General features: G+C 40.3%; 1 protein-coding gene across 1 annotated transcript in view; it reads right to left on the bottom strand.

Annotated features, from left to right (window-relative positions):
• RYR3 (ryanodine receptor 3) overlaps positions 1–15,607 on the bottom strand; it is a 269,478-nt gene extending 253,871 nt beyond the window's left edge. Inside the window, exon 1 of the mRNA XM_033144894.1 lies at positions 15,385–15,607. Coding sequence (XP_033000785.1) covers positions 15,385–15,435 — 51 coding nt within the window. The 5' untranslated portion in view covers positions 15,436–15,607. The remainder of the gene's footprint in view (positions 1–15,384) is intronic.
• Positions 15,608–15,993: the final 386 nt, after the last annotated feature.

Genomic DNA, 15,993 nt, shown 5'->3' with positions numbered 1-15,993 from the left:
AGATGTGACAGTCATTTTGTATTATGCCACACACACCCTGGCTGCCATGTTGTGACTGGCACCCATGGCACTTCCTCAAAATCCCAAATGTGTCCCAAAGGTTGGGAAACATCTGAACTATAGAAACGTGGGAAGCTGTGTGGAGACAATAATTGTACCATCCTTTCTCTTTCCCCACATTTCTCCTTCTTCCCTTCCCTTCTGTTCATGGTCTTAGTGGTTTGCAGAACAGCTTCATTGTTGGGCCAGGCTCAGAAAATAACAAAACTGTAGAATACCTGTCAGGTATTAGTGTTGCATTAAAAGGTAAAGGTAAAGGACCCCTGACAGTTAAGTCCAGTCGCACACGACCCTGGGGTCGTGGCGCTCATCTCACTTTACAGGCCTCAGCGTTTGTCTGCAGACAGTTTTTCTGGGTCATGTGGCCAGCATGACTAAGCTGCTTCTGGTGCAACGGAGCACTGAAACCAGAGCAGCGCATGGAAACACCGCTTTCCTTCCCGCCAGAGCAGTACCTATTTATCTACTTGCACTTTGACGTACTTTTGAACTGCTAGGTTGGCAGGAGCTGGGACCGAGCAACGGGAGCTCACCCCGGCATGGGGATTCGAAACCACCAACCTTCTGATCGGCAAGCCCAAGAGGCTCAGGGGTTTAGACCACAGTGCCACCCGCATCCCCGTTGCATTAGCACCCAAATTTACAAAGACTTTTGTGGCACCTTAAAGACTAACCAATTTACTACTGCCAAAGCTTTCGTGGACTACACTCCACTTTATAAGATGCATGAAATTTTATCCTGGGTCGCAAATACATATACACATGGTTGGGAAAGGGGGACTATAAAAAGTTAAAGGTAAATGGAAGGTAGAAAAGTACAGATGGTGATTATTACATAAACAGTGGTAATTCACAAAACCAATTTTTATGATACAGACATCTTTGCATTGGTAGGCCAGTGCACACATATAATTAAGATTAAGATTAAGATTAAGATTAAGATTTATTTATTGTCATTGTCCGTATATACACAGTATACACAACAACGAAAATCAAACACCCAAAGACCGGATTTACCATACACATTTGCACATATCTCCAACACTCTCATCCTTATTAAAACATAATCTATTAAAACATAACATAATCCAGAGTATAACTTAACCTATTAAAAGCATAGCATAACCTAAGATCCTGTCTCATTCCCTACTACTCACTGCTTACTATTACTTACTACTGACCCTGAGATCATTATTAAGTGCAATCAAAGCTCTTGGATAGAAACTATTCAGAAGGCGTGTGGTTCGAGTTTTCATTATCCTGTATCTTCTGCCCGAAGGCAACAGTTCAAAAAGGTTGTGAGCAGGATGGGTGGGATCTCTCAGGATGTTGTGTGACTTCTTCAAACAGCGAGACGTGAAGATCTCGTCCAGGGTTGGTAGTTGGAGCCCAATAACATTCTGGGCAATTTTAATTATTCTCTGTAAAGCCTTTTTATCCGTTACAGAGCTGCTCCCATACCACGATAGTATACTATAGGTTAAGACACTCTCAATGGTACTGTGATAATAGGACAGGAGTAGGTGCTGAGATAGATTCAATCCCCTGAGCATTCTCAGGAAATACAACCTCCCCTGCACCTTCCTCACAGCCATATTAATATTTACAGTCCATGAGAGGTCCTCGGAGATGTAAATGCCCAGGTATTTAAAACTGCCAACCCTCTCCACCTCCTCGCCATTTATGTGCAATGGTAAAAATACACTTTTCTTTCTCCTAAAGTCAATTATAAGTTCTTTGGTTTTTTTGGTGTTAAGCATAAGATTATTTTCTTTACACCATTGAATTAACCCCTGTACTTCTTTCCTATAAGCAGACTCATCATTCTCACTAATGAGCCCCACCACTGTTGTATCATCCGCAAATTTGATGATTGTGTTGGAATTATACAGTGGGGTGCAATCACATGTGTACAGGGAATAAAGAAAAGGGCTTAACACACATCCCTGAGGAGCTCCTGTGCTTAATACTAGGGTAGAAGAATAGTAAGATCCCATTCTCACTGTCTGCGGCCTATCAGTCAGGAAATTCCTTACCCACAAACAGATCTTCTGATGTATACCCAGATTGGTCATTTTAAAAAATAACCTGCCTGGTAAAATTGTATTAAAAGCAGAACTATAATCCACGAACAACAGCCTTGCGTAGGTTCCCTGTTGTTCTAGATGACTCAGTACAGTATGAACAGCAATAGAGATAGCATCATCAGTAGATCTATTACTTCTGTATGCAAACTGGAACGGGTCTAGAGTGGATGGAAGACCAGCCTTAATATAATCCAGCACCAATCTCTCAAAACATTTCATAACGATAGATGTTAAGGCTATTGGTCTGTAGTCATTGAGAGATACCACCACTGACTGCTTAGGGACTGGCACTATAATCGATGTCTTCAGGCAGGTAGGGACAGAACCCTGCAACAAGGATAGATTAAAGATGTCCGTAAATACACCAGCTAATTCTGCAGCACAGTCCCTAACAACTCGTCCCGTGATTCCATCCGGTCCAGCTGCCTTCCTGATATTAATGTTCCGAAAAGCACGTTGTACGTCAGAAGTCTGTAATAAAAGTGGTTGTTTATCAGTAATAGTTTCTGATGATGTGCTGGTAGCCAATGCTGTGGTGACGGTAGTTCCAGTTCCCACCTCAAAACGACTAAAGAATTGATTTAATGTGCTAAAATAATCTTTGTCTTAGTTCACCCCACAAGCGATAGCATTGAAACTCTTAATATATTGCAGTTCAGCTGTTTCATAATCAGTTTAAATGGAGGTTTTTAAGGTGAGTTTGCCTAGTGAACCAACATTAGTTCCCAGAACTATTGTGCTATTATTACACAGTCCTCTGTAAAATACTGAGTAACTTTCTGTGTGCTGTTTGAAACAATTATTGTAACAATATTTGCCTTAGTCAAGGTCTTGGTTTACCTACATATGAACTACAAAATATTCTCATTTCATAAGAGTTGCATTGTTTGCTTCAAGTGTCCCCACACCAATTGGTTCAGAACCAACTGTACCTTTGATCATTCCAAGCTACCCTTTATTTGATTAACTTGGGATGGCAGCTGAAAGTAAGAATATCCCAACCTATTAATTAATGCAAGACCGATTTACCATTCCAGAGGAAAATTGAAAATTAAATCAATTTAATTACCAATCTTCCTGTGTAATGACCATGAAAATCTACTGTAATATTTCTAGTGATGACTGCTTGAGTTAGTCTTGCTTCTTCAGCTAGTCTTCATTGCACCATATATTGAGGCATCTAAACTAGTAATGTTATAGGTACTTACTGGGTTTCAGAGTTTCCCACAGATTTTATTTTATTTTATTTTATTTTCTAGATAGGATGCTGAAGATGTTATCTGGTTCTGCAGTATTCCTTGACTACGTGCAGAAGAGAATGATTTAACTTTCATGTAAACCAGTTTAAGCCTACTTTGAAGTTTCTGTTTTTGCCTACATTAAAGTTTTCTGTCTCGTTTACTTAGCTATAGCTTTTCAGGACGCTGACATTTCCCCCTGACAGCCTGAGAGAAAGCTGCTCTTCACTGAAGGAATTGACAGCATGGAATACATTGTTGAACTTGCTGTCATATACTGACTAAAAAATGAAAATTGTTTTGGGAAATGGTCAATTTAAAAGGGATGGGCTTTGATATCTGCTTTCTTTAAGATAATCCAATATAAAGGAATCAGCTTGTCTTAATTATATATTAACACATTTATCTAAGTATTAACATTGTAGCTATTTGTTTCCAACTAACTAGAAGCAAAACTTCCAAAGTGATGGCCAAATACTTTACTAGCAGAATAAAGAGAGAAGGAAGCAACACTAAGTTTTATATTCATGAGCCCTGCCCTCTACCCCTGTGGCCCAGCTGTGAGAAAATCAGCATCTCTGCTAGTTCAGTTTTTAACTAAGCGGGACATCAAATCCAAACTCTTCTACTCTTCTTTAAGGTTGGCTTGTGTAAGCCTGAGTTCATTATGAGCTTTGATCCATCTGATCTGCAACTGTTGGCTACTTGTGTATACTCTTAATTTGTGATTTCCCTTTTCTTCCATGCCCAGTAGTTCCTCAAGCTTTTTGAAATCAGCCTTCTTCTTTTTTGGAAGTATTTTTTATTAAAGATTTCCAAAGTATGTGTGATGTCTCTCTTGTATTTTTTACATGTATCATTTTTACAAATCAGTTACATTTGTTGAGACATTAGGAAGAAAAAGGGGGGAAGGTGGACAGGGGTGGAAGGTTGGGTGAGGGTGGGGTCGGGTGACAATGTTTCTATTTTACTTAATATATGTAGGGTTTGATGTCAGCGATGCTTGTGCAGGTTCTCTTTTGTTTGCTTGTTTTCCTTTGGTGGTGAGAGAGGTTGGGGTTGGCCTAAGGTGTGGTTGTTCATTTGTGATTGGCTGTGATGGTCTTTGTTTTCATGTGTGAGTGGGGTGGGTGTTATGGATCAGGTTAGCCATATTGATTTGTATGCTGTTGGTAGATTTTTGTCATTGTCTTGTTGGGCTGTGTATGTGATAAAGGGGAGCCATACCGGGGTGAAGGCGTCTTCTTCTATTTGTCCCCGTGTCAGTTTCAGCTTATTGGTTAATTTTTCTAGTAAGGCTGTTTCCCATACTACTTGGTACCATTGGTCCATGCTTACTCCTGACAGGTCTCTCCAGTGTCTGGTTATGATGTTTCTGGTTGCTGAAAGTAGGTGGGTTATGAGTTATTTGTGGTGTAAGTGGGCATTATTGTCTTGGAAGATGTTTAGTAAGGCCAATTCTGGGGTGATTTCTAATACTTGCTTGGTTATTTTACATATTTCTTGTGTGGTTGTTGTGCAGTGAAATCAGCCTTCTTAAAGTAAAGAATGCATGTCCGGCTACACTCAGCTTTCCCTTGTCTCTGTAATCATGAAACCAAGAGGACATGATCACTTCCTCCCACATTTCCAAGTACTTCCACTATGTCAATCAGTTTGTTCCTGTTGGTGAGAACCAGATCCAATATAGATAATCCTCTTGTTGCTGGTGGGAAATGAAATTGTCAGTGAGGCAATTGAGGAACTTGTTGGACCTTACATTCTTGGCAGAGCTTGATTTCCAACAGATATTGGGGATAATTGAAGTCTCCCGTGACTATTATGACCATTTTTGAATGTTTGGTATGTTTGGTATTCTGCTCAAGGAAGGCATCTTCCAAGTCTTCAGTCTGGATCTTCCTGTTCGGTCTATTCCTTTTGAATAAGTTGCACCCCTCTATTTCTATACAGTATTCTAGTCATAAGTCTCATCCCACCAGGTTTAAGTAATGCCTATTAGGTCAAATTCATCTTGTGTGTTTCCCATACTCTGCACTTTGACTTAAGCTTTTTATCTGTATCACAGTTGCTCTGTGAATGTTGTGAAATATTTAATAAAATTTATACACATCATGATTTTCTTTTTTTAATCCCCTCAGAGTGGTTTACAAAAAGAGTTCCTGGTCACAAGGACAATTCTAAGTGAAACTTCCCCTTTTCAAATTTCCCTGTGCATTTGCTCTGGACATCTGAAGAGGATTTTTTTGTGATCAGGAATCCAGCTTCAGTACTGCCAGTTTATCTTCTTGAACTTCTCATAGAGATAGTTGTCAGTTGCTTTCTCATTTGGGGGTGTTTGCAGTTAGGTGAGGCTCTCACAACTTCTGGCTTCTCAGTATCTCCCACCCTCAGCTGACAGGCTTTGGGTTTCTCTTTGTTTCTCTGTACCAGTGAATTCCACTCTTCACGATAAAATTTGATGTGCTGGACATAGTTGACAGACATATTCGTTGGGACATAGGGGGAGAAAGCCTGCTTTGGCGATTGGGGTTGGTGGGGAAGAACCAGCAGCATTCCTCCGCCACCCCTCCCAGCCTTTTAGAGGAGGAAAACCAGAAAAAAAAATCTTGTTTTCCTCCTCTAAAAATGAGGTGCGCCCTATGGTTTGGTGCACCCTATGGAGCAAAAAATACGGTATTAGATCTGAATCACACATGTATTTCACAGCACAATGGTTGTAGAATACAGCAATTAAGAAACTTCTCCTTGTAGCAATGGAAGCAGCTCATAGCAAGGTTCCAACCATTTTAACTATGTGCTCACAAACCACCAAAAAGGGAACACCAACAGCAGTAAGTAGCTCTGGAGAGAGCAAAAAGACTTTCTGCAAGTTGCCACCATACTGTTGAGTGTATGCATGAATCCAGCCATAGAGATATGGTGGAGTATCATTCTTAGCACTCAGTTTACTGAGCCAAAAGTATATTCTGTACTACTATAGATAGTATATTTGGTGCTACAGACCTTCAACATTACTAGTGCTATATAACTGTCAATGAGTAGTTCAGTACAGATTTTGCATGCAAAGGGACCCAGGTTCTCCAGATAGAGCTGGGACAGTCTCTTGCCTAAAACCCAGGAGAGCCTCTGCCAATCAATGCAGACAATAGAGCTAGATGGAACAATGATATGACTTAGTATTAGCTTCCTCCTTTGCACCTAACTAAGAATATTTGTTTACATCTAGGGAAACAGATACTGAGGCTTATCAGATGGCTTTAAAAGTCTGTTCCTTAGTGGAAGACATTGCCATTAATGAGATGTGTAGAACATATACCATTTACTAATTGTCTTCATGTTTTTGTATACATCCCACTACATAGACTAAAGCACTACAGGCAATGAATTTAAGAAAGGTTGCTCAATTCTTGGGGGGTTGAAGTTATTTGGCCACAGGCATCTTTTATATCGCTGCTCAAGGCATGATACTCTGTATTCCAGTCAAACAGTATTTGCATTGCCATTTATTATCTATTTACTGCTATCTGGAACTATTCCTCAATACAATATCCCATTAAAGCCACCATTATTTACAATCTGCTACCAACCAAAGATCATCTGCAAGTCTCAGTGCCAATGCTGGGATTCTGATGTGTCAAATTTATAAGAAAATTTAAATAAAGCAATCATTAGCATGACTTTATGGAATTATAAACCTATTTACTATTTATACATTTATAAAACTATTTCTATTTTAAGGCTTGTGATTTTGTAAAGTTTTTCAAAGGGCCATTTGGAGACAACTTTGCTTTTCACACAGCGTGATTCACAAGTCAATTATATTTAACTGGGCTACTGTTGTGAAATAAAATGCCACAGGCTATTTTTGTAAAATATGTTTTGAACAAAAAATAAATCAGCAAAATGATTTCATAGCAACATAGCAACAGTTAACACAAATCTCTCTGAATTCATAACCAAAGGCTGATAACACCTCTATTAAGAACAATTTGTGATGAAATGTTTTCTCAAAACATTTCTCTCTAGTGAATGACAGAAATTGCTAGGAATCATTGAACATTTTCCCTAAAACTAAAACATTTGAACATTATTCTGAAGCTCAACTTTAAGAAATTACGTTTTTATTTAAATTCATGAGAGACTTGTTTTCCATAAGGAAACTAATGCAGGTCTGACTCTCAGTACCTAAGATAGTTTCAGCGCCTAAATTGCTGCAGAAGTGTTTAACTATCCTGCAAGTCACTTCATCCTGCAAAGAAATGAAGTGGGAACTGTAGCTCTGTGGGGGAGTCTTCCTAACTACTCTCAACACTGTTAACAAACTACAATTCCCAGGATTCTTTGAGGGAAGCCATGACTATTAAAGTGGCATAAGAGTGCTTTAAATATATGGTGTGGATGTGACCTCAGAAAATGATGGCTCAGTGAGCAATGAGAGTATTTACTGGTTTACGGATAATGAATACTGACTTCACAAAGAAGCCAAAACCAGATAGGCATAAAACAATATTGCACAAACCTTCATAGGAATCCAAACTCTTCATCCTTGGAACATGGGTAATTAGTGCAGTAAATAATGTGATGATACAGAAAGACTATTAGTAAAAGATTGCACAATGTATCCTACCTTCTAACAACAGATCCATATCTGCAAGGTGGCATTTGAATGTCCTTGATATAAATTCACTTCTAGACATAAGAGCACATGATAAAAAGCTTGGGCTACACAATAACAGCTTTTCTCCAATCCTTTCAAAGAAGTTTGGCTGTGATGAGACAGTTGGGAACACCGATAAAATTTAGGAAGGGAGTAAGCATGTGAAAGGATACTTAGCAATGTGAAACACTAGCTGACAACCACCCATGGTTTTTTTGAACATCAAGGTTATAGCATGATCTCTCACTGACTATCAGCACATTACTGTGCACATTCAACATTGCCCACTTTCTCAAGAGAATCTAAGTCACAGATCTTAGAAACGGAAAATTGCAGAACCTAGATAACATGGTACTGCAAAGCCAGACACAATCAGTATGCTGGTTGCTACACAACAGATATTTCTGAGATGATACTTAGTAGATTACATTGTTTACAGACATTAACTGACAAACAGCATAGGCATACATTCTATGCAAGTCCATATCTCCCAGGGCTAATGAGGGATGCAAGACAGAAGCCGAGACAGTCCTGGTATGTCTGCTAGTGTTTGAGGTCAGGTGTGACTGACACTGTAGCCAGAAAGTTCCTTATCTAAGACATTCCACTGTTAATTTGGAGCTAACCTATAGTTTCTGGTTGACTACTTGTCCTTTGCTCTTGCTGTAATGCAATAGCTGCCTTTGGATATGGTGATAACACTATGGTTTAGCATAATGAGAACAAACCAAGCCTTGGCCTTGTGCACTCCCTCCTCCCCTCCCTTCCTCTGGCATGGCTACAAAGAGAAGACTGGGAGCTTCCACTTCTGTTTTAGGTTAATTTCAGTTTAATATGCCATCTGAACTCTAAACTGCAATTAGCCTTAACTATGGTAAGTAAAAACAAGCAAGCTATGGTGTGGAGTTGCCTTGTCTCCACTTACCATAGTTAAGATTAACTGTGTTTAGCCCCAGTTCAGATGTGGCAAGCTGCAGTTAACAAACAAACAAAAAAAACAGAAGCTAAAACTTCCAATCTCCTCCTTATGGCTCCATCAGAGGCGAGGGAATGCATGAGCTCTGGGGAGGTTAAGTGTGTTCTGGTTGCGTTGGAACCAGCCCAACAGCCTTTGCAAATCCTGTGATTCCCATGTTTCCCTACCCTTGAACTCATGAAAATTGAAAGAAGAAACCATAGCAAATTTTTTTCCTAAATACTGATATTTCCCACCCAAGATTGTGTTGCTCTTTACAGAAATAAGTACTTGTAGCATACCTCTGAAGTACATATAGAATTCCCTCTTCGTTGTGTTAATTCCAGAAACCTATGCAGCACCCATCTCCCTACAAAAGAGGACTGCCTTCCAGAGTAGTAGGCTATAAATTTTATCTGTGTGTCTGTCCTAAATCTTGTTTCAAAGGAGGAGGTTGCTAAGGTGGTCTACAGTGCAAAAGTGAAATGTGTCATTGCCCCCAATGGAAGCCACAATTTGCCTCCTGGGTGCTGACAATTGACGCTATTGCGTTTCATACTACCCTGAGCTGGAACCATCCCCCTGAGCGACAAGATATACCGGTAAAACAAGGGGAAGAGCTTGCAAACTTCTCACCTTCAAAACTAATGAAGATGCAGCAGAATTGCTCTTTACCTTCCACGACTGGACTTAACTGTCAGGGGTCCTTTACCTTTTCCTTTTCCTTTTTACCCTATTGCTACTATTTGGGGTATGTGCTTATATATAAAATACATGTGTTATAGGTATAGGTACTTTTTTTGCTGAAACCCACTTTCCTGTCGTTTGCATGTGTTAACAGAAGGGCTGCTTTGGAAACCCTTGCTGTGTAGGTCTGTTTCCTTGCTGTTGCGTTTCTGTGAGTATTCTTTTTCTTTGTTGAACTACTGCATCTGTAAAGGGCAAGGCTTTTCAGATGCTTCCTAGATTTGTAGCTCCACTTTCCCCAGCTTTCCACCCTCATCCTGGTAGGTTTATCCTCTCTATTTAAACTGATGAAGTTCTATCTGTACAAATGACGCTTGCAACACATCTGGGGAAAGGCAAGAACAATGTGAACCACTGGCACAAGTGAGGGCTGAGCATCCCATCTCTCTTTGCAGGAAGAAGGATCATAATTCCACAATCACTTGCTTTGTATTTTCCTGTTCATGCAACCTTTTCAGACTGCAGCAGTCACAATTCACACCACCGAATGACAAGTTTCCTGAAAATGGTTATTGGGATTTCAAAAGTGAAATCTTTCTCCAACCATGGCCAATGAGATGCCTCTGGGAAGATAATAAGAAGGACAAAATTGACAATATCCATCCTCTCTGCTTCATCCCCAATGAAATTAGCGATGAACTGTCTCTAAATATGGGAAATATGGCTTCAGGTTTTCACTACAAATTAGACTTCCATCTGACCATTTATAAAACATTCAAACCAGATTCCATCGCAGTTCATTGCCTTACTGTGGCAATTCTATAGGATTGCCAAACATTTATCTTAAACGTACTTCCCATCACATAATCCTGAGTTGTTGTAACTCGAAAAGAACAGAATTTCACCCCAGTTCTAGTCACTATTTACACATGCCACATGCTCTTATTTATCTCAACCATGTCCCTCCTCCTTTCCGGTGCAAGACCCATATGTTTAACAGCAACATAATGAACAGAAAATTAGCAGGCGATGTTTTTCAAAGCAGTGCATCTGCATGCTGGAAAAAGCTTTGCCTGCCGAACTTTTGCTTGTTGTTACAGACATGGAAACCAGGTTGGCCGGGGGGGAGGGGTGATGCCGACCTCACACACACATACACCTTTCTTCCATGCTAAATGTATTTACAGCCTATCTGTAATTCATACGCTGGGCAAAAGTGAAGAATGTAAAGTTGTTCAGTTACAATATAGCCCTACAAGGATTATATATTTGGCACCGAAGATTATACACCTAACATGATTAATACAACCTATATTTCCTATCGGAAATACTATTCTGTCATATTTCACATTAATTTTGACTGCATTTATTTTGACTTGGTTTCCTGAATAAATCCTCTTATAAGATAATTGTGCCGCGTTGCTTTGTTTTTGTTTCTGTTGTGCTACATACATGCTCTCTGATCCGTGTAACTATTTCATATTTTGAAGAGGCACAGAAAAGACTGTGTGTTAAATTAAAAAGGCGAAAAGCAATAAGAGTTTGACAGATATACGATCCTAAACCCAACAGTCCGGAAGCTACCCATAATTCTCCAGCCCCTGCACTATAGCAAGCAATACCTTATTTGTGCAGCTTCTGCTATTTGGTCATGAACATTCTGGAATTTCCCAATAGTTTCCTTAAAATCACAGTGGTCAAAAGCAGAAGTGAGCACAGAGACCTGACTGCCGCCCTAACTCTAAGCACACTAACTGTAATGTGTGAGATAGCTCTTATACCGAAGTAAATTTCACTAAAATAAATCAGAATTCTTCATCATACATTCAAGGTTCAAGTCTAAGAGAAGCATGTAAACAATAACTGATCAGTGCACAGGACTTAGCTCCAGAACTTGTTTTGAGAAAATATGTTGTTCCTTAAAAAAGAAATATCCAAACTTCATAGTAAGGCAATATTTTAATTAGGCGGAACAAAATGCCATAAATAGCGAACAGATTTCTGAGCTTTCTGAAACCCTTCATCATGCTAGATGTTAAGCAAAGCAGTAGGTGAGAGGGACAAGGAGGAGAACCCGGCTTGCTGTTAAAGGCTGCATTGGTCTCAGTTTTGGTGTAGGAACAGATTGCAGACTCAATAGAATAAGCTCTCCTAGGTACTGGTCAGATTTTAGGTTAAACCTAGGGTTGCAGAGATGAACAAACATATGACTGAGTCCTTGTTTTTTAAAATATAAAATCCAACAGTTTTCTGTATCTGACACCAGCTTTAAACAAACCACCCACAATTCTTCAGTGTAACAGTTTAAAGACTCAGCTACGAGCCAGTTCAAAGCTAGTCTTTGCCATAAATTCCTTTAGTTGCCTTGAGAAGCTGTTACCTCTCAGCCTCAATGCCCCATCTGCAATAGGATAATATTATTGACCTACATTGCAGGGTTACTTATAAGTATTACTGACACAAAGCACTTTGAACACTCTGAAGTGCTATATAAATTATTGTTGTTATGGTTTCCCATGTCAGAGCCCCAAACTTTCACAATTAAGAGACTGCCTTGATAGTCAGAAGCTCACATATTTGGGATGAGAGATAAGGACTTTCAGGGCAAAGGAACAGCAGACTTGACCATGCAAACAACACAAACATGGATGTCAATTAAATCTAAAAGGTAAGTACCAGAATCTCTTGCAACGCCATAATGTAGACATGTGTAGAAGGCCAGGACAGTGGTCAGGACAGACTAGTGACAAATTTCTAGCAGATTATCTAGTGTACATTGGCAGCTGTGGCAATTATTGCATATAACATTGGAACAGATTGATCTCGATCAGATCCAGCAAGGCACTGTGGATGTCCTTGTGCAAAAGTACTCAGAGGCACGTAACACAGATGACCCATTAAAGTATAACTAAACTGTTTCATGTGACTGTTAAGTGACAATCTTTAATTCTAATTTAAAACACCTATAGTGGACTGCAGGTACTTTTAGTTTTTGCAGTCTTTTTCTTTTAATATTTTTAAGAAAGATAGACTATGCTGCAACGCATCCTAAGCTAGCCCAGGACAGAAGTGATATCCACCACCAGGCCAGCTTGAATCCTGGAATTTTTATTTCATAAACTATGCTAGTGAATTGTCCAAGGTAATCAGCAAGTTTATGTGGATCAAACATCCTGCAATTCCTTTCCTGTGTAAACCGGTTTTGTTGACACTGTAACAGCCCAGGGAGCACCACATCTGAATCCTTAATAAGTGTATCCCAGTCCTAGCTCGGCACTTACGTGTCTACAAAAAGGAAAAAAACCTCCTGAATTCTAAAACATACCATTATAATGTAAGCTAGGAAGCTTTGGGAAAAGAGAATTTAAGTGCCAGTGTATTGGCCACTAAAATGCAACCACTTCTAAGGCAGAAGGCAGGTGCTTTAAAACAATTCACAAAAATTTAGGAGTGCAACGCTGGGAGGAAAGGAATCAGATTTTCTTTCTTGACTTCATTTACATGGATTTTGCTTCGGACAATGGACTTGATCATATAAAAGGAAGGGACTACATTGCAAGTGTTTCACATTTTCTGAACGGCATACTCTGAATGGCAAATCTTATTATTTTTTACAGTTCCATCTAGAAGGGAGCATTTTATAAGAACACTGAACTCTGCCTTCTGTCACTTTGTAATACATGCGATCACATCTGCCAGCCCAAAACTTAAGGTTACGCCGCATGTGAGAAACTATTTTTTAAAAACACACAACTGCTCAAGGAATCCTCCCTACAAATAAATTTGTTTTAAGACCGAGGGTTTGTGTTGGTACAGTCGAACAGACAACCCAACAACTCAGCAGCAAAAGTGCTTTCATATTGCACACATGCCTTAGTATACTGCTCATGTACCAAAGTGTGTAATTAATCTTTAGTATTTATGGCCACAATCAAAGTAGTATGCAAGAAATAAATAAACACTCCTCCCTAGGGAATGTAGAATTCAGGGGAAGGTTTAGTAGCTGATACCTCTGTATGTATAGGAAGTTGTCTAGAAAAGTGAAGAAACCTGCATTTTGTGCTTTATGATGAGCACGCGGGGGGGGGGGGTAGTACCGTCAAATAGAAACAGTAACCCTATCTCTATGCACTATTCTGTGATGCCAAGAAGCCTCCTTTAATAAAAAAATCAGTGTATGTTTACACCATATCCTAAGTCAAATACACTAAATTCAGTGAAAGATAGAAAGAGTTTCTATCCCTCTGAGGAAGGAACACAGGTTGCAGTCTCATCAGAAGTCTCCTCATGCAGGAAAAGATGAGATACCTTATTTGTCTAGGAAAAGGAGAAAGCTTTTCACCTTGCTGTTCAGTGAGGATATGAAGCAAAAGCGCCCTAGACAGGCATTTGGGTGTCATGTCAAAGACATGCCTGGAAGGTGCAAAGCTAATGCTATTGCCGGGTGGGGGGGACATCAATTGCTCAAGATATACATTTAGGGGCTTCATTGTGTGGATATGCAGTTGTCCCATAACATAAGCAGCAGAAGGTGTAATGGAATAAAATTAGTCTTCCCTGTGGTACATCTTCCATCATGAGGTTTTCAGAAGGAAGGAAGTGTCAATGACACTTCGACACAACTAGCATTTTTCAGGAGCTGCACAAGACACCTTTTCTCATATTCCCCCTGCTCTGTGCCCCTGCCCAACTGGCAGCAGCGTGGGCTTATTACGGATTGCCAGCTTACCTATTTTGGAAATTCACCTTTTAAAAAAGTTGCACTAGAAACTGCAGAGACTCTGTTGCTGGCACAGTTTTTTGCAAGGAAGCAGAGAAATGGGGAAAGGGCGGCAGGAACTAAATGTATTTTGAAGGGCTGCTCCTCAAGCAACTCCAACCCGCGTCAACGTACAGAATTACCCAATGAAAGGATGTCCCACACCTTAGACCAGTTAATGTGTGAATCAGAGTCACTTCAAAATCAGAAAAGATCGCCCCTCCGAAACCTTATGGAAGAATGTTGTGAAAGCTCTTTATGGAGCATTTATGAGAGGGGCAAGTTATTATTTCACTGGTTGACACCCCTGGCCAGAGGAAGTGCTACATCCATTTAAACCAAACCTCTTGTTTTAAGCACAGAAAAATATTTCAGGTTTACCTCTGAAGCACATTCACTCATACAAGCACATCCCGCATGTCTGTGTATTTGCTATAAAGGGGAGGAAGGATTGCAGAGGTCTCAAAGACCCCTCTCCGGTGTTTGCTTGCGATTTGATCCTCTATTCCCCGCAAAGCTTCTTTTAATTGCCAGTGAGGCGTAACCTAGAGAGAAGTTTCAGGGGTCAGGTATCTGGCATGCAGCATTAAGAAACCCAATCACAAAGTTAACAAGGATGCTTCAGACACAGGGAATCACCAGAGAAAACAACTCCCTTTCGTTACCAAACTCGGACGGAGGTGGCTAATAAGCAGATTTAGAGGGAGATGGCACTGAGAATGTACAGTGCTTGTCTGGTACAGACTGTACGTATCCTTGCATTATTTTCCGTTCTCCCAAACATTCGTTCCTGGGTAACCAAGCACAAGCAGAGAGAGGGAGAGAGGGAGAAAGACAGAGAGGGAAAACGTTATTCTGTAATGCAATACAGCAGGCACAGTCAAGGAGACAAAGAAAAAGAACCCGGTTCCTGACCTAGAAATAAAAAACCAGATACTTACAGTTCGTAGGAACTGTATTTCATCTTCCCCTCCTTCACCCCCTTCAGCCATGGCTCTGGAGGAAGCAGCTCTGCTCAGACTCTGATTGCCTACACTGGCAGCAGCTCGCTGGGCTCAGCACAGCTCCTTTTCCCTATCTGTATTAGCATATAGCTAATCCATAGCCATATAGGGAGCCCAGCTAACTCCACTGCACTGCAGACTGTCAGTCAACCCCCTCACTGCCAGAACCAAGTGAGCCGTCTTCCCAATTCCACAACAAGCTAACCCCCCCCCCACTTTCTAGACTATCCCCCCTCTCCAGGGAGGAACCTATTGTGAAAGCAATGCAGGAAGCACTGCATGCATCATTAACGGTCTCCCCCCCCCCCTTTTAAATTATCTCTCAACAGCACTGTAATAGGGAAATTAATGAAAGCGACACTCTCGCTCCCATTTTGCCAGATTAGTATCTTCACTTTTCTCTTTAATTTAAGGAAAGTATCACAATCAGCAGCTCTTCCCCTATTGATGAGCTTTTCAAAGGATGGGAATAATGACTATCGGCATCGCAGGGTGACGGTTTTAACAGCCCGTTTTAAGCATGTGAAAATTATTTATTGCTTCTCT

This window comes from Lacerta agilis, chromosome 1 (genome assembly GCF_009819535.1).
Source record: "Lacerta agilis isolate rLacAgi1 chromosome 1, rLacAgi1.pri, whole genome shotgun sequence".
NCBI classification, from domain to species: domain Eukaryota; kingdom Metazoa; phylum Chordata; class Lepidosauria; order Squamata; family Lacertidae; genus Lacerta; species Lacerta agilis.
Note: the sequence above shows the minus strand (reverse complement) of the source record. Positions and strands in the feature narration are given on the sequence as shown.